This window comes from Mytilinidion resinicola (genome assembly GCF_010093595.1).
Source record: "Mytilinidion resinicola strain CBS 304.34 unplaced genomic scaffold BDZ99scaffold_5, whole genome shotgun sequence".
NCBI classification, from domain to species: Eukaryota; Fungi; Ascomycota; class Dothideomycetes; order Mytilinidiales; family Mytilinidiaceae; genus Mytilinidion; species Mytilinidion resinicola.
Genome location: NW_022985441.1, coordinates 1516367 through 1534022, shown reverse-complemented (window position 1 = coordinate 1534022; position 17656 = coordinate 1516367). Strand labels below are relative to the sequence as shown.

General features: G+C 51.1%; 5 protein-coding genes across 5 annotated transcripts; 2 read left to right on the top strand and 3 right to left on the bottom strand.

The window, feature by feature from the left end:
- Positions 1 to 645: 645 nt before the first annotated feature.
- BDZ99DRAFT_507344 (uncharacterized protein) lies at positions 646 to 1493 on the bottom strand (the record flags this gene model as incomplete). The annotated part of the gene is made up of 2 exons (XM_033724239.1): positions 646 to 1000; positions 1031 to 1493. The coding sequence occupies 2 exons, from the start codon at positions 1491 to 1493 to the stop codon at positions 738 to 740; spliced, it is 726 nt and encodes a 241-aa protein (XP_033580308.1). The 3' UTR covers positions 646 to 737.
- A 1014-nt stretch (positions 1494 to 2507) lies between these two features.
- BDZ99DRAFT_412018 (dipeptidyl-peptidase III) lies at positions 2508 to 5140 on the top strand. Its single transcript, XM_033716640.1, has 3 exons — positions 2508 to 2750; positions 2846 to 3862; positions 3914 to 5140. Exons 1-3 carry the CDS (start codon positions 2626 to 2628, stop codon positions 4878 to 4880), a joined length of 2109 nt encoding a protein of 702 aa, XP_033580307.1. The 5' UTR covers positions 2508 to 2625; the 3' UTR covers positions 4881 to 5140.
- Positions 5133 to 6189, bottom strand: BDZ99DRAFT_460597 (uncharacterized protein). The gene is made up of 5 exons (XM_033719420.1): positions 6134 to 6189; positions 6005 to 6078; positions 5836 to 5953; positions 5556 to 5774; positions 5133 to 5503 (listed from the first exon to the last, which is right to left on the bottom strand). Exons 1-5 carry the CDS (start codon positions 6153 to 6155, stop codon positions 5391 to 5393), a joined length of 546 nt encoding a protein of 181 aa, XP_033580306.1. The 5' UTR covers positions 6156 to 6189; the 3' UTR covers positions 5133 to 5390.
- Positions 6190 to 10948: 4759 nt separating this feature from the next.
- BDZ99DRAFT_254139 (uncharacterized protein) lies at positions 10949 to 11774 on the bottom strand. The gene is made up of 3 exons (XM_033713721.1): positions 11485 to 11774; positions 11273 to 11430; positions 10949 to 11214 (listed from the first exon to the last, which is right to left on the bottom strand). The coding sequence occupies exons 1-3, from the start codon at positions 11732 to 11734 to the stop codon at positions 11194 to 11196; spliced, it is 429 nt and encodes a 142-aa protein (XP_033580305.1). The 5' UTR covers positions 11735 to 11774; the 3' UTR covers positions 10949 to 11193.
- Positions 11775 to 15046: 3272 nt separating this feature from the next.
- BDZ99DRAFT_474016 (uncharacterized protein) lies at positions 15047 to 15427 on the top strand (the record flags this gene model as incomplete). Its single annotated transcript, XM_033721864.1, has 1 exon — positions 15047 to 15427. One exon carries the CDS (start codon positions 15047 to 15049, stop codon positions 15425 to 15427), a length of 381 nt encoding a protein of 126 aa, XP_033580304.1.
- Between the last annotated feature and the right edge of the window lie 2229 nt (positions 15428 to 17656).

The following is a 17656-nucleotide window of genomic DNA, read 5'->3' as shown; positions in this document are numbered from 1 at the left end:
CATACATCTAGCAGACTTGCCCGTACCGTGGACTTCCCTAATAGCCGCTGACTGGGAAATCATCCCCGTCAACATTTGCTTACAATAGCCTGAGAGATTGATCAGGCTTTTCATTATGGCCAAGGACGTCTCATTGAAGTTTCAAAAGGATCTGAAGCTCGGGCATCCCTCTCAGGGCGATGATAAATCTTCCCAAAGTTTTGGGATCTTTCTTTACTTCCCTGTCTTCAGAACTCTCCAATCTTCGAATGACCACTTTCGTGAGTTGGATTGCCTGGTGTATGAGCGTAGACAGTTGCTTATCAAGTCCCAGTGCCCTCAGACCTGCCATCATGTCATCGCTCATAAGACTGTCTCTTCAATCCATATCGATGTTGCCACAGCGCTTTATCATGGTCCGGCTTTCCAGTATTCGTATCTAATCACTACGAAGCCTTCGGTGTGTACCTCGAGCATACCACCTGAGCCGCTCTGAGGCAGCAGTGATAAGCAAAGCAGAACCCTTGACCACTCAGCATGCTATCTCAAAAACCCGGCATAGCGCCCGGGAGTCACTTGACCGATACGCCTTGCATTTCAAACTCGTTGCCTACTATACGTCTGCATGATTAGCAGGGAGCATGCACCCGGCAGTCCTGAAGCTAAGCTACAAAAAAGTCGAGATTTCGGTGAAGTCTTGCGCAAATCTCAAGGCAGTTCTCCTCATTCTCCGCGTGCATATGCCCGTGCCAGATAAGCTAGTCCATCCATGTCATTGCAATGTTCAACTTAAAGTCCCTCTGAAACAGACTGTCCCGAACTTCCTCCAAGGTCATCAACTTGAATTCTTCAACTTCACCATCGCATGGCTTTGGAGCCATATCCGTGGGCAACTCTATCTCGTAGGCGTACTGAGTCTGCGCTCGACTAGCTGGTTTGCCAGAGTCGTAGACGCTCATTTGATAGGTTACAGCCCCGCACGAATGTGCCCATTTTCGCGTGTAGGCCTCACGGAGTGAGGCTTCTTCCTCGCCCTCTCACGCAAGGCAACCAATGGGCGCTTCCTGTGCTCGGTGACTGCCAGCCACGCACATGTCGAGTTTGCCTGGGTATGTCATCTTCTTCTGAGACCTTTGCGCGACCCAGAACTTCCTTACCCCGTCGGTCTGGATATACGCAATAAGAAACACCCCATACGTTCGAATACCAAACATTCCTGCTGCCGAGCGATTCATGATTAGGACGGCTTTGCCATCAGGTCCCTGGATTCCGTACGGCTCGTCAAACAGTTTTCGGGGCTCTGAAACCTCGCCCTTCTCGTGGATCTGTCGCAGAGTCTTGTCCAAGTACCCATTTCTGTCTTCAATTCCGGAGCCGGAGTTGAGAGTGATGAGCTTGTCATCGTGGTTCGTCTTCCAGTAGTCAGGCCACACGATTTGCTCGACTTTGGATTTGCGAATGTATCCGAACGGCTGCTCATAGCCCTCGATTATGAAGTAGTAGTAGTCTGCCATGAAATTGTATACGCTTTGTATTCTTTTTGGAAGTACGGCCATCTGACATATATGAACACAACCTTCAGTCAGGCTTGAGGCCGTTTACCCGTCGGCCTCTTGAACGAGGTCTAACCTGGTGGTCGTTTTCATTTTATCTATTTCCTAGTGGCACAGGGCTTGGAGAATTAGTTCCGCAAAGCAAAGCTCTACCATGCAAGTAACCCGAGGCGGGTATCTTAGACTATTTGGCTACCATTGCGTTCTCGTGGGTTTTGGTCGGGGAGAGAATGTGTGCTACAAACCAGCTAGAAGCGCGGCTATGGAAGTCGAGTCTTCTCCCGAAAGAGTGTTCCAGATCAAGTTAATATGTGCATATCTCACAGTGATGAAGTACTTCCACTGCGGTCATGTATATGTTAAAGGAGTGTTGCTACAAAGGTATGCCTCAATGTGAGACTGGTAGTGTTGTTTAGAGAATTCAAGTGGGAGAAATAGTAAGAAAGAGGTACTTCAAAGCTAATTTTGTAAACAAAATAGTAATGTTTCATGGGTCACTCTTTAGGGCTGCGGTACTTCGTACTACAGATCGTTCCAGGTTCCGACGTTTTGGAAGAGTCAGGCGATGAAGGAAGTGCAAGAAATGGTGAGGCGAAGGGAATTCAGGAAACAAGGCAAAAAAAGAGCACGGCAGGTGAGGCGAAGCAGATTGTCGGTCAAAAAAAGGCCAGGCAGAATAGGTTTCCGGTCAAGAAAGGTGAGGCTAGGTAGCACAAAGGTGAAAGAGAACAATACTAACGGAGCTCCCAGTAGAATATTTAATGAGCTATACCCGCCGTTCTCCCAAGACAATATTGCGCTGAGCCTGCCATTTAATTCCACACGAAGTTCACTTACAGAAGACCTTTGTCGGTGAAAGAAGACGATATGGTACAAATGGTCGTTTTTGAATGGGCCTCAAGCCCCTCGATGATACCCCACGTCGTTCCCCGCGCTCGATCCTCGACCTTGAACAACACGACCCCTTCCACCTCACCTACCTCCACTACCACCACAAAGCCTCCTCACAGCACCACCAGGCTTCCACCCTCCGTCGAGCTTTCTTACCCGAAATCCGACCCGAAACACCTCTCAGGGGAGTACTACAAGTACAATGGACGCCCAATCCCTCAAACAGTACCTGGCCGACAGCCCGCCGACGATCGTGCCTTTGCAAATCAAACCCCACTTTGAAGCCCTGACCGACAAAGAGAAGCTATATGCGCATTGGATCTCCGTGTAAGGAACCCTCTCGCCTCTTTCATCCCCATCTTTCCTCAAAAAGATACCATTACGTGCCCTCTGCAGGTAGCCTCTGCTTACACCTACCTTAGAGCTTGCTTCGCGGGTACCCGCATCGTCCTCCGCCAAGTCTCCCCCGAATCCGAACCCCTCTACGATCTCATAATCGCACTTCATAAACACACTTCTGGCGACTGGAAAGCGCTGCAGGAGACCGCTGGGCTATCTGACGACGACCTCGCTGCGTTTTTAGGCTACACGGCGCAGTTTCTAGGGAATCTGGGCAATTACAAGTCTTTTGGCGACTCAAAATTCATTCCGCGGATCTCGCCTGAGAAGTTCCATGCGTTAGCTTCTGTATCGCCGACGACGAAGGAGCTATGGGCTAAGGTTCAGGGGAGGTTGTATGAGGGCAACACGGCGGGCGAGATGCATCTAGGGTATCCGGATGCGGGGCACGTGAGCACGTATTACCCTGATTCGGGGGATATTACGAAAGAGGAGATTGCGGTGGTTAGTGATTTCCTGGAGGCGAAGAAACTATTACCCGAGAACACGAGGTTAAGGAAGACGGGGGAGGGGTTCGAGGTACTGATTGCGTCGGCGAGTAAAGATCCGAGTGCGGAAGAGAGAGATTTGAAAGAAAGTGAGTGGACGCTGGATGGGAAGTTGGCGGGGAAGAAGGTGAAGCTTGTGTTTGGTGATCATGCAGTTGAGATGGGGAAGATTGCGGATGCGCTGAAGAAGGCGGGAGAGTATGCTGCGAATGATACGGAGAGGGGGATGATGAAAGAGTATGTCAAGTCTTTCGCATCTGGATCGTTGGAGGCCTATAAGGAGAGCCAGAGGTATTGGATTAAAGATATTGGGCCGGCAGTAGAGACGGATATCGGCTTCGTTGAGACATACCGAGATCCTCATGGAATTCGCGGTGAGTGGGAAGGTTTTGTGGCAACGGTAAACAAGGAGCGAACGGCGGCTTTCGGGAAGCTCGTTGAAACAGCTCCGAGTCTAATTCCACTCCTACCATGGGGCAAGGACTTCGAGAAAGACAAGTTCCTCAGTCCGGACTTCACCTCCTTAGAGGTTCTGACATTTGCCGGAAGCGGGTAGGTCCATCATCTCTCCAAACCGATCTCCAAAATTAACGGTCAACCTAGAATTCCCGCTGGTATAAACATCCCAAACTACGACGATATCCGACAAAATATTGGCTTCAAGAATGTCTCCCTAGGCAACGTCCTATCCGCCAAGTCCCCGAATGAACCCATTCCCTTCATAAAAGCTTCGGATTTAGACGTCTACAACCGCTGCCGTGACCCGGCCTTCGAAGTCCAAGTCGGCCTCCACGAACTCCTTGGCCACGGCTGTGGCAAACTCCTCCAAGAAACCTCCCCAGGCGTCTTCAACTTCGACAAGTCCTCCCCCCCCACGAGCCCCCTAGACGGCCAGCCCATTAAGTCCTGGTACAAACCCGGGCAAACATGGGGCTCTGTCTTCGGCCCCGTCGCCGCCTCCTACGAGGAATGCCGCGCCGAGTGCGTCGCCATGGCACTCAGCTGCGACTTCTCCATCCTCAAGATCTTTGGTTTCGGCGACGGCACTGAGGATATCGATGGCGCCGCTGGGGATATTTTGTACGCGGCATACCTCTCCATGGCGCGCGCGGGTATTGCTGCCCTCGAGTTCTGGGACCCCAAGAGCGCCAAATGGGGCCAGGCGCACATGCAAGCGCGCTTTTCTATCTTACGGACTTTCCTCAATGCCGGCGTTGAGTTCTGCGAGCTTGAGTACACAAAGGAGGATCTATCGGATCTCACTATCCGCCTCGAGCGCAGCAAGATCCTGAGCCATGGTCGCCCGGCGGTGGAAAAGTATCTGCAGCAACTGCATGTGTACAAGGCGACAGCGGATGTAGAGAGTGGCACGAAGCTGTATGAAGAGATCACAGGGGTGGAGCCGTTCTATAGAAACAAGGTGAGACCTGCGGTGTTGGCGGCGAAGACGCCACGGAAAGTATTCGTCCAGGCGAATACGGCGGTTGAGGGTGAGGGAGCAACCTTGAAGGAGTATGAGCCTACTGCGGAGGGTATGATCCAGAGTTGGGTCGATCGGGCATATGTGTAGAGTTAATGGGAGGAACGGCGAAAGATGGAGACTCTAAGAAAGCGAGGAGAGTCATTGGTGGTTCTTTGTCTGCTTGGGAACCGGATATGGGCATGAGCTTGCAGAGATGAGGTGCAGCAATCTCACATACGCATCTTCGCATCGCACAAGGGGTTTCATAGGAAGGCATGATAAATAAAGACGGACAAAGTCCCAGGTCACCAAAGCTCATCTTCTATTCCTTTCTCCTCACATGCTGGCGCTATGCTTCTTTCCGATTCACTACACGAGTTCCTACTAACGTTAGCAGGGATGCTTAGATATAAGATTTATATAACTAATTTAGTATTTTAGTAGAAAGGTGAGAGAGCTGGAGGTGAGAGAGCCTTTGCACTGGTGATATTGCGGTAGCCCGATGGGAACATCAACCGAGGTCAATTTCCTCACTTTATAAAAGATCTCATTCGAGATTGATACGCAAACTAACCTTGCAAAGGCCGTATCAGACTGTCATTTGAGACTCGAGGAATGCTAACTCCGGAGTGGGAAACGCGAGAGTAGAGCGGCATGCTTAGGGAATTGTTTCTGAAGAACTCCATCAAGAAATGTCGTATGTGGTATGAGGGAGCGAATCCAACTGTCTCCTGCTTTAAGCTCAGCACCATATTTTAGCATTAATCATATCAAACTCATTACCGAAGTCTCTTGGCCAATCTTCAACGCGCGAAAGCCGAAAAACTTCGTAACTCCTCACCCCCAGTTCAGCCAACGTCTGCTCGTCCCCAACCTCCTTCCCCTTAAACGTAAGATGCTGCCTCTCAGGCCTCAGCCCCGTCTTCTCGCAGATCATGCCCTTGAGATGCCGCACTGTCTTTTCTCTCCCGACCCCATACGCGGGAAAACTTTTGCGATCCCCTAGAATCCAACCCATCAGCAAGCTCTTCCCTCTGCTCGTGTCCCCAAAAACCCAACTTACACGTCTGGGTGATCAAAGCAGAACCCCATCCCCCGATGCGCAATACAAGATGTATTGTGGGAGTGCTTTCTTCGGTGAAGCCGTACCATGTCAGAGGAGTGTCTCCTCTTTCCATGATCTGTCCCTCATAAATCAGGCGCTGTATGTCAAATGAGACGTCCCAACTTTCTTTGATTTGAGTCATGAGGTTATCCATGGTGGCATTGGGATCAATCTCGTAAGTGATTGGCGGGATGTCGCCTACTGCGATGGCTTTAGATACGTGCTTCTCACGGACTCGGGAACGGTGGTGGCGGACGTCTTTTAACTAAGATCTGCATTTTGGGCGAGCAATTTATTCTGTATTGCAAAATGTTGTTATGTGGAATTGATGTAGGGGAGGCAATTTTGAACTTACGTAGATGGATGCCTGAAGAGGGAGCTGAAGGGACAAGCGCAAGCAGCCGTAGTCGATCACGTGTTGCTTTAGCATTTATGAGCATAAACAACACAGAGCCCACCCACACATTAACCCGACGAGTGCGAACGTCATCGTGCTTGCACATTCCATAGTGCTAAGTCACAAGGTTGGGTACTCCTTGCAACTGCTTGGGGTGTCCCGACGAGTCCTAATTAGGATGTAAAATTCGACGCAGCGGAAATCGGGCTGCCGTTTGACTAACTAAAGACATGCTAGTTGGGGTACTCCTTACAGTGCTATCTAGCGAGCAAGAGTGGAACGCGAATAGTGAGATGTTCGTGTGCCTAAACTTACAAAGGGTGCCGTATGGCCTAGTACTATAATCCGAACGACCTTCCTCTAACGAAGACGTCCGTGCCTATGTTAGAAGCGGTCTCATCAAACCACATCTGTAGACCGCAATTCGAATTCGGAGATCGCATCCCCTCAGCAGATCTCAAAGGTATAATTTAATACATCTGTGTACCGCATCCATATCTGCCACTTCTAAGCAGAACAAAACTTTCGCTGGACGAGTCCGTTTTAATACTGCGGACTACAGATGCAAACTGTCACGGAACAAGGAGCTGTATGCCGTGTATGTGATGTATTGGATGATGATGTAGCAGAGAGGGGTCTGGAGGAAGGTGAGGCTATATACAAGAGGTGACACGTGTGTCAGGGAGAAGCGGTGAGGGCTACGGCAGGCGCATGACACTTGCATATAGCCTCATCTTCCTCCAGACCTCTCCTTCTCCTCTATATCCTTCTCCTCATTATCAAATACAACATGTACAGCCTCTTCTCTCTCCTGTTACGTGACACCCGTGATCCCAGGAGCAAGTAGTGTTAGAAAATAATATCTTCTTGCCACATCTATTTTGCACGTAAATAAAAAGTTCTCGGAAGAGCTAATCTCTAAGTTCTATCACTCGACTAAGACTGCAACTTGCACCGAAGGTTTAATATTTTTCCCTGGTTATTCCATGGCGGATAAGTATGAAGGGAGGATAAATACTAAAGCTCATCGCAATAAATTTCAAATATGTAATCTTTACAATCTTGTTTCCAGCATCTGTGTACCTTATCAGATTCAGGTAGCATATTCACCAGCAGAAATCGAAAATTATGTACATGATGGCTCCGATCTTAGAAACTCGTTTCCAACAACTCTATATCGCATCAGGCGACACGTTCGCTAGCAGACGCTAAGACTCTTGGTGGTGTTTCGACTACGTATCTTGTAAGTTCAGTCTGGATAGGTTGCTCTTACCGCCGTCTTACTGCTCTACGTCTTCTTCTTTAGTGGTCTGACCTCCTTTGTTGTGTTTCAGTTCTGCTGACGACTGTTGATGATTCTCTCTAAGTCCATTATCATCTCAGCACTCCCCTTACGTTTCCACCAGCCAGTCATTCTATGTATTTTTGCAAGTGTATACCGCTGTACAGTATCACATCGAGGCTCATCTGTATGCCGCTCTGTGGAACAGATTCGTAATAAAGATAAGGTCTGTCCATACTGGATGACAATATCTCCCGCGCGTCGTGGTAATCCGCATCTTCATTTTGACTGGCATATCTCAGGGAGCATCATTTACAGCGTTATCTATTGAGATTATGTACTAATCGTTGTGGTATACATATTCCAACGCATCAGCTCCAGCTCCAGTAATATAATAGCAGTATAATACAAGACCATCTGCTTTGCCGTTACCCGTCCTTTCCCAACAACTCGAGTATTTGTCCAATGAATGACATCTGTAGGCCGGTATAGCAATCAGATTGACTCAGGTTGCAAATTGACGTGAACTCTGTCTTATTTCGGGGGCCCGAAGGCCAAACTATATACTACGTAGGAAGTGACTGTACGCGTAGGCAGAAGCACTAATTAGAGACAGCAGTAGGCACGGTAGGCACGGTAGGCCACCGTACCCCAACCCCTCTCTGTAGAAGTTGTAACTGGCTAGGCATGTAGGCAGCTACTATGCCAGCAACTCCAAGTGATTGTAGTCAAATAAATAACAACTTTAAAAGTAGATTATTGTCTGAAATTCGTATCATAGACCAATTCCGTATCGTTCAAAGTTCTGTCCACGTCTGCCAACAATTATGTAGTATGCGGACACTGTTGGGTGCGTGGATGTGAGCTTTGTGAGTACGTTCTGCTCAGAAATGCCAGATATGGATGCATGCTCAAAGCGGTACACGGATGCATCAATTACGCCTTTGAGATTTACTGAGGAGACGCAAAGCTGAGTGAAAGATGGCGGTGTGTGATGCGGTTTTCGAATCCAGATTGCGGTCTACGCGGCCTACAGATGTATACTCTCCGTCCTCGGAGTCGTTCGTTACAAATCTTTCACTAGCCGAGTTTATTTTGATATTGCGGACTACAGATGTAAACTCCCTATCTTTGGAAATGTTCATTCCGGAACTATCACTAGATAAGTATATAAGGGTGATGGGGACTACAGATGTAAACTCCCCATCTTTGGAAATGTTCATTCGAAAACGTTCATTGGATGAGTCCATTTAGGTAATGCGGACTACGGATGCGAACTCCCCATCTTCGGAGATGTTCGTCATGAAACTTTCACTGGACTAGTTCACTTTAATACTGCGCGCTACAGATGCAAACTTCCCGTCTTTGGAAATGTTTTTTCTGGAAGTTGGAACTCAGAAGCCCACCTGGACAATGCGGGCTACAGATGCAAACTCGCCAGTTTGAAATTGTTCGACCCGAGACTCCACCTCAAAAGTTCATCTTATAAGGTAGAGTATACTCAAAGGAGACCTTGGCTCTAACGATGGCGCGGTTCCTCCGCTTCTTGAATAGCGTTATATGCAGACTCTAGCCGGTCCAGAGGTGAAACGACTGTTACTGTTTTGACTTGCGTTTCTTCTTGAAGACTTCTATGAGATGAAGCCGCGTATCTTCAATATGGGTACCAAGTGGTCTAGAGGTGAAGCGACACTGCTATGTTTGAACTTAAATAAATGAGTGTCATGCTCAATTAGATTATGCTCTTGGCGATACAATACGGATGCCGGAATTTAGATGCTGGAACGTATATGCGGAACGTAATTGCGAGAGATGTAGAGTGGAAAGCGCCCGCTTGGTATGGAACACAGATGGGATTCATCCCTAAAGGCATGCCGTTCTTAACTTGCAAAAACAATAGCATGTTATAGGCTAATGGGGATGTGTAGTCTTGCTTTAGTATACAGATTCAGAGAGTAAGGAAGGTCGTGCGGCGTACAGATACATCCCACCGACGACGAAGTACGGCCATTCGTGGATCGATGTTCCGAAGCTTAAGCGGCCTACAGATACAAATGCGCCGCCTCCGGTGAGGTAGAATGTTCTGTACCATGCGATATATCTGGGTACAGAAAGCAGTATACAGATATGTTTTCGTACGAACTTGCTGGGAACAGCAAGCGGTATACAGATGCGTTCGCCGCCGGACATATCTCTTCGATGTGATGTTGATATAGCAAAGTGGGATACAGATTCGATAGGAGGAAATGAAAATTTTCGATCCTGGTATAGGGGTTACGATGTGATCGGTGGTTGTCGCGTGGGTCACGTGATACCACGAGAAACTCCCCGATTACTCAACTCACCTTACATCTTGGTCTACGTGGCTTTAAACATCTCATCGAGGTTTGGTATCACGTACTGCGGACTACAGATGTATCCATGAGAGAAGCTGACTTGGTAATGAAAACTTAGCAAGTAGATAGGTTCGGAAACTCGACGTGTGTGTACCGCTTTGGCTATCTCACACCACCAAGCAATCCATGACGTCGAAAATCATACAAATATTCGCTGAAATCTGCCATGTAATTTTAAACATTATGCTCAAGACTCTCGTAACCTAAAAAAGCCACGACAATGTTAGGTATTTATCCTGCTCTAACTTTTTTGGCGTAGGCTCGATCTCAGCGTGACCAATAACTTCGTCCCAACCTGGCAAGTAGAAATGGGGGAGTCTTAACGCGAGGCTGCCGTAAATTCGATGGCGCTGTCCGAAGTTTGGCCAGCAATAACGCTAGAGAAATTTCGGAAGTTGAATCTCGATAGAGCTCGGCGAGCACTGATCGCAAGCTTATTAGCGGAGCCAGCGAACATATGGCCGATATGCAAGTCATAGTGGTCCACGGGAATGACTACAAAAGGCATTAACATTGAATTATGTGAAGAGCAAAGTCAAAGACTAACCAGCTGGCAGTACTAACGGCAGAATTGGCTTCAAGATAGGCAAGCCCCTTTCCCAGCACGTTGAAAACGTAATAATCCCACGGACATCGACGCTAAAATCCTTCGAAGCGATCTGGAGCTCAAGTAGGGTAGCGTGGACTAATGCTACAAGCGCGCTATTTGCGATAGCGTCGCAATAATCGAGGCATTTATTCTTCCCGCATGCCTTATACATGTTAGTACATACATAGGGTAAACAGTCAAGAGGAACTAAATACTTTGCGAAGGTAAATCAGCATGACCGTGTCAATGCCCTTTAGCCTCGTCTTCTCCAAAGCCCGTACAATCTCCATGGTGACAGATTGTTCCGAGCGCTCCTTTGTTAGTACAGTACCAAGCCATAAGTTTAGGCATTCCTCGCAACTGCTTAGGGCATCTCGATAGGCCCTCCGAGTCCTAAGCAGGATGTAAAACTCAACAGAGTGGAAATTAGATTGCCATTTAACTAACTAAAGACATGCTAGCTGGGGTACTCCTTACAGTGCTATGGAGCAAGCAAGAGTGGAGCATAAATAGTGAGATGTCCATGTGCCCGAACTTATGACATAGTGCTGTAGTGGGCAAAACCCTAACAGTACAAGGCCCCTGGTATGCGCAACCCGCTTGAATTCGTCGAGAGAAGAACGGATAATGCCATTGCTCGGGTCTAGACAGTTCAATGCAGCTTATAGGCCATCTTTCTTGTACGCTGTAATCGCCCGATCGACATGATCGATTGGAGCCGTATTTTGTACCTCATCTTCTTGTTGTGGTGACAGCTCTAGCGTGTATGGCTCAAATGCGTGAGGTGTAGGTGGAGGCTGGAGGGGCTCGGACGCAGTTGGCGGGGGCTGCGGGTACCGATGATCAGGTAAATCCGTCTCTTCTCTACGAAGCCATGGCAAGCTCTTCCCTTGGGTCGGATAAGGTTGGGGTGCAGACCGAGGCGGAGATGGGTGCTCGTAACTCAGAATCTGTAGTTGATGAGGTTCGTAAATGGCGTGGTTGCTAGCAGAGTTCATCAAGCTCTGCCCTTGGGTCGGATAAGGTTGGGGTGTAGGCAGAGGCGGCAGTGGTTGCTGGGAGCTAGGGTTCTGTAGTTGATGGAGCTCGTAATTGCTGAAGGGGCTACCCGGGTTCACGAAGCTTGGCTCCGGTGTCGGATAAAAGCTGGGCAAAAGCTGGGCAGAAGTTGGGGCGGAGGTGATTGCTGACATTGCTGGGAGCTCACGATTTACTGTCCGTATTTTGCGGTTGTTGATGTGCAAGTGGTTTTGGCATAGAAGGTTGAACAGACTGTGTACACCTGTCTGGCGCCGTCTGAAGTGCCTCAATTCATTATGGCGAATCTGATTCGGATAGAAGTACACTCCTCTGAATGATGGGCTAGTATGAAAAAGCCACTCCAACCAAGCTCATCTGCTTACCAAAGCCATAAGAAGGGCAGGCTTGATTTTCGAGGAGAAGTTGTTCCGTGCTTCGGATCAATTTGGACGAAAGTACTGAACAGTAACGAATTCTGACAGAAGGAATTATGCCGTCAACGACCCTCTAACATTCTGATACCAGTGCAGAGAATTCAGACTTGCTGAAGATGAAGAAATTTCGTTGGATTTATCGCCAAGCACTCTAAGACGGCACAGCGGGTATCGCCATGCATTAGGGTACCAGCTTATGAGAAAGCACTGACCTCGTTCCCACGTGGTTCTACACGTGGATGACCACCGAATCCACCCATGGATAGAGTGTCGTCTACTGCCACTTCGTGTGTAAGGGATTCTGCCATGATGGCTGTTGTGGAAAGGGGTTGATGAACCATCAAGGCGCCGTCGTAGTAAGGCGCTTGCCTTGTCGTTCTTTCTTTATCGAGACGCCGGTATTCACCAACGCTTTCACATGAAGATAGTGTGGGAAGGTTGAGCTAAACATGGCAGGTGATCCCGTTTCCAACGTCACACGTCGGAACTCCCGACCACGTTTCTTTGGGCAGCATCAAGCGCCAGGGCTCCGGCTATTTGGGAATTGGGACTGGCAGATGTTACGCTACGGTGAAGGTGTGCTGCGAAAGAGATCTGTAACCGGGTGATGGTAAGGCGGATGAACATGCTTACTCACATCTTAGGGTTCCAATAGGGTAACCTTTCCGCTACCTCCTTACAGTACTCACCTAAAAATTACCTCGAGAAATAATCAGCCATTAATGAGTTATGCGCGAGGTTCCGTTCTAAGATACACGCTCTCTCTGGGCTTTGTACACTTGCCTAGCACTGTTTGAGGTCCCCTGGTACATCATCAGAAACTAGATGCACAGAAGCGCGCTATAATGATCCAACACGTGCATTTGTGGTTCCAGGGTGAATACCAGCGTCAAGCAAGATCCAGAAACTTGTGGGGTAACTGTAGCGAAAACGTTGAACCGAGGGTTCTGGATCCAGAGCCGTGAGGCGAAATGCAGGGCGAGAGGCGGCTAGAAATGGGGTTCGTTTTCTGGAAAGGCCCGATCACGGAGGATCTAGGGATCACGTTCTCTAGTCAAGAGGTTAAAGGGAGCTCCACAGGGCCGACCACCCCGCCACGACAACGCGGACTTCTCGCCGCCTCGTCTCGGGACATCTTACGGAGCCGAAGATTATCCGTTTGACAGATTTCTAGAGTGAGGCGGGTGTTGGGTGGTGCGGTTGTTGGTCACGTTTCCTGTCCGTGGGGGATAGACAATCACGGCTCGCGAAACGTGATCCCCCACTCGCACACGATGGATATTATCCTGGTAATGCAATATACACACGGAGTGCGCAACTTCGCTGTGTTGCCCGAAGTGAGTGAGACTGACCGCCCTCCCGCGGGCCGTCGGAGTCCCCACGATGCGGAAATTCCCCCCAAAACAACGCAACGGCTCCCTTCTTCCTCATTCCACGCGATGTGGAGGGCTAGAAGAGATTTCGGAGGCTACAGAAGCACCGCGGGTCTGAGGGAAGAGACCCGCGCTGCAAAAAGCAGGGACTGGATCCGAGCGAAAAGCTACTGCACCCCAGGTTCCCGACGAGCACCTCGGACTCAATTTCCCGTCGCGAGTCGCGGCCTCACAGTGAAGATCATCCCGCGTTTTTGCCGCGCCCCCAAAACAAGGTGCCAGACGCGGACTGCCAAGGCTTGTTGGGTGGCTGTCAGATGTGTGTCCGGACGGCGGCTGTCTCTTCCGCCAGCCCGCTGTGATGGTGGAAGAAGAAACAACAACGCCTCATTTGCCGGGCCGCGGGCCCAACCACACCTCGGATCAAGGCTTCCTCTGCTCGATTCGACATCGAGTCGTGCTCGCTGCCTAGCGGTCGGCCACAGGATCGAGACTCTGTCGCGTCACCTGCGGTGCGCTGGGGATGCGATTCGAGGCCTCGAAAGCTGTCTGGCAAAGAGGTCTGGTGCAAGTCTGCGCAGGGAGGGAGACACCTAGAGCCTCTTATCAGAAAATCGACAGCACGTTTCGCTGTGCTGGACCAACCAACACGCCTGTGGGATCAGCGTGGCAGCTTTCCGAGCAGACGGTCTTCCTCCTCGGCTTGCCGTTCCATAATGGAGAAAGCTCGGCCGGGGAAGATGCGGAGGATGAGAGTCTCAACTGTGCCGTGGAGTGGCGCGTGGGAGTCGATCAGCGTGGGATCTGTCTCACCCGTGCACAATCAAACCGTCTTGCGGGATGAGCTGCTGCTTTTTCAGGATCAACAAGGAGGCGGTCACGGCGCAGAGTTGCGGTGTTGGAGCGGTGGCACATGTGCGACGTGTAAAGTGTCCTCTGATGCAAGCAGTGCCAGCAGCGCGGCGGCGGTGACAAGTCACCAGTTGCAGACTCTGCGCAACAACCGGAATTTGGGCCTTCATGTGCTGAACAGGCAGGGCAGCCGGCCTTCAAGCCGGACTCCAGAGGGCGAAAGGGCTATTACCGGGGCATTCCGGGGGCCGCGGCGTTGCGGGAGAAGCCCGACTCGGGGCGATTCTAGTGGGTGAGTTTGAAAGAGCGGTCGGGCCTCCAGGCTTTTAGTGGCCGAAAAGCATCGGCGGTGAAGACGGAGGGGGTGAGTCAAGTTTAATTCATGAGCCAGAAGCATTGCCAGTGGTCCATTCCGAATCATGCAACGGGACGTGGCGTCCGCCGTGGGCTTCAGAGTCTGCTACCTGTCACTCCGGCGTCGTATATCATATGGACGGCGCCCTGCCCCCACACAGCCAGGTGATAGAATTATTCGAGACACCAACAACGCCGCAAGCTCCTGATATTGCCTCCTGATCCTGCTCTCCTGTCCAGCAATAGACTTAAACTCGCCCGCATCCTGCTTTCTGGCATCCATCCTGCACACGCTGCTTAGAAAAACTTACACCACCGTCGTCATACTTACGGCCGATTCCCGAGACGCGAGCGAACGCGTATCCGGTTTTGCACCCAACAACAACCCCATAACCACAACACGCCCGAATACAAAATGTATTTCGAATCCTCACCGCAGTCCTCACCCTCGAAACCCATATCGATCGGCAACATGTCGTCGCCCTCTGGATCAATGTTCGGTAGCTACCACGACAGCACTTCCTCCAGCCGGGGCTCCACGTGCGCGTATCCCAGTTGGCCCACGGGCAAGTCACTGAACGCCTTCCACACCAGCGCACCCAGCGCATTCATCAGCGACTCTGATCTCTTCGGCGACGATGTCGACGATGAATCTGGCCTCATCACTCCGCCACTTCTCCACGAAGCACCTGCACCGCCACGCCAGCTACCTCTCGGCCAAGCATTCCCTCTGTTGCCACTCTATGCCTCCGAGAAACCCAAGTCGAAGCGCAGGCGCAGCAGCGGACGCAAGCAACGCCGCCCGTCTAAGCCAATGACTCCCATTTCAGAATCACCTGAGACCCCAGAATGAATGCGACGTGGCGATGACTGTAAAACTCGAACTGTCATGGTAAGCCCATCACACCAATCATGACGCGACCATTGCTGACTGGTCCGGGTTAGTTTTGATGGCAAATACTACCACTACATGAGACGTGCTACATCACCGGTACTGCACGACCTTTGTAGCGCTATCGTGTTGGGTGGCTTTCGTTGTGGTCCTTGATCACTGCGAAAGGCAGCTTCATTGACGATCACGTGAAGTCACATGACCCGGATGACTAAGTCTCGCCCAATGACTCAGTACCGAGTCATGCCACGTGATCAAGCGTCACAAACCACTGAAGCTCTTCGCGACTGCAACCGCATCGTCGCAATCAACTTGCTTCGCCTTATCGATTACCTTGGACACCAAGTGTGATTAGCAGGGCTCATGCTTGGCGCGATACTCATCTCGACCAGTCCAGCGTGAAGCGAGCCGCGGTTCTGGCAACGGCCGCGACAACGGTGATATGTTCGCACGCCGTCACACTGCACGACGCCGCCATCACATTCACGTTCTGCATCCGTCGCCGCCACGGCGGTCGCGACTGGAGGAGGGGAAGACGACCTTTATCGTCGTATCGATGGCCCCGCAAGCCGCATCACGGACCGGACCCTCGCGTATGCAGTGACTGCTAGCGTAGCGTGCGGCTCATCACATCTCGTATGGCGATGGACAGAGTCCGATTGGAGGCTGGGAGGGGACGGATAGGGGATGCCGGCGCGATGGAAGGATCGGACCGGATTTTAGGGGTGTGAATCACTGCGAATGGAGGAGGCTGGTTGGGCAATGAGTTGTGATGGCAGATCTCACTGGCTAGGTCGGTCTACAGACCCTGGCAGCATATGGCTAGCATTCTAGAAGAGTAGTTAAATAGCTAAAATATGCACTTGAGCACTATTTTCACACCAAATCACATCTGATACGACTGTGGGACTAATGCCGTGGGGTGAGGGGCTGGAGAGGCGGTCGCTGGGGGGAGACCAAGCGTGGGCGCTTACAGCAACTCCACAACCACCAAAGGCCGGCGCTCGTTGGAAGCGCAACAGCATTGTGTGATGCTCGTGTGATGTCTCTACGTTATCGCGTCGACTCTAGCACTACAGCGTCGGCCCCTGCTAATATCTAAGGCATAACGTGGCCGTCGCTTTCGGCACGCGTATGACAGCGGGCAGCGGGTTAAGACTAGCATGCGCCATAAGGCCAGCATCGCATCGTTTGCACTGACATTTTGCAGCACGACTACTCGCTCTGATCGACGGGAGCTGGGGCCGCCGTATGTATGTAAGTTGCACGGGAGGCGCCTCGACGGCAGCGCGGTCTCCAGGTTGACCTGGCGACCAGGGCGGAAACACACGAGAGTAGCCACAAGGGAGCGGAGATAGCGGGACGTTTCTATCCCAAATATGCAGGCGGAGTTTGCTGCGAGGCGGCCCACTGCGAGGCCCATTGCGGGTCCAGTTGCAGCGTGCGAGCACACGCAGCCTGATCTGGCGAGGACAACGCGGCTGGTAAGCGTCATTCATGCGCAGACGTTGCAAAGAAGCCGTGCTGAAGCCGCCGAGCTGGAGTTGGGGAGCACAACAACCGCATGAAGAGCCAAACAGGAGGAACCATCGGCGGTGATCAGGAACGATCTGGTCCCACCGCGCGGTACGGGACCGACAGTTCGCAGTACAGTCCCGCGCGACTGCGTAGTCATCTCTGCCGCTGGTCTGCTGTCTGCCGTCTGCCGTCTGCCGCCTTGTTGGTGGCGTCTAGAGGTTGGCGATGGGCGGTTGGTGTTGAGTCGTGATGGTCAAAAATAAGTGTCTTCATGATTGATATTCCCCCAAATCCTCCACACGGCCTCTGACTAGCCCTCCCCCAGCGACACGACGCCGCGTGCGTGCGTTGCGCCAATGATTTTGTGCAGACACGGCCCGCCGGACTGGTCCGCTTGGCTCTAAGCCAAATCCACGCGTGACGGGTGGGAGGGCTTGCATGGAGGTCTGCCCAATCGCTGCTTCAAAGCCTCTCTTTTCTCGACTCCAGCCGCCTAAGCAGGCACAGTTCAGAAACCCGCCTCTGGTAGGTGTCGTGTCACCCTCATCCCGGAAAGCTAGCTGTCCTGGCTTAATGCACCGTCTCTGATTAGCTGGTAATCGATCAGAGGGACTGGGGGGACTCCTGCTTCAGCATTCACCCATTTGTCCAACAGCACGCCGAGAGACAGCG

Coding starts and splice junctions, on each gene's coding strand:
- BDZ99DRAFT_412018 (XM_033716640.1), top strand. CDS start 2,626: ATGGACGCCCAATCCCTCAAACAGTACCTGGCCGACAGCCCGCCGACG. Junction 2,751..2,845: donor TATGCGCATTGGATCTCCGT/GTAAGGAACCCT, acceptor CACCTACCTTAG/AGCTTGCTTCGCGGGTACCC. Junction 3,863..3,913: donor CTGACATTTGCCGGAAGCGG/GTAGGTCCATCA, acceptor CGGTCAACCTAG/AATTCCCGCTGGTATAAACA.
- BDZ99DRAFT_254139 (XM_033713721.1), bottom strand. CDS start 11,734: ATGTCAGCAATCACCTCCGCCCCAACTTCTGCCCAGCTTTTGCCCAGC. Junction 11,431..11,484: donor TCATCAACTACAGATTCTGA/GTTACGAGCACC, acceptor ATCCGACCCAAG/GGAAGAGCTTGCCATGGCTT. Junction 11,215..11,272: donor CACCACAACAAGAAGATGAG/GTACAAAATACG, acceptor CGTACAAGAAAG/ATGGCCTATAAGCTGCATTG.
- BDZ99DRAFT_460597 (XM_033719420.1), bottom strand. CDS start 6,155: ATGCAGATCTTAGTTAAAAGAC. Junction 6,079..6,133: donor GCAGATCTTAGTTAAAAGAC/GTCCGCCACCAC, acceptor AAGCCATCGCAG/TAGGCGACATCCCGCCAATC. Junction 5,775..5,835: donor TGCTTTGATCACCCAGACGT/GTAAGTTGGGTT, acceptor GTTGGATTCTAG/GGGATCGCAAAAGTTTTCCC.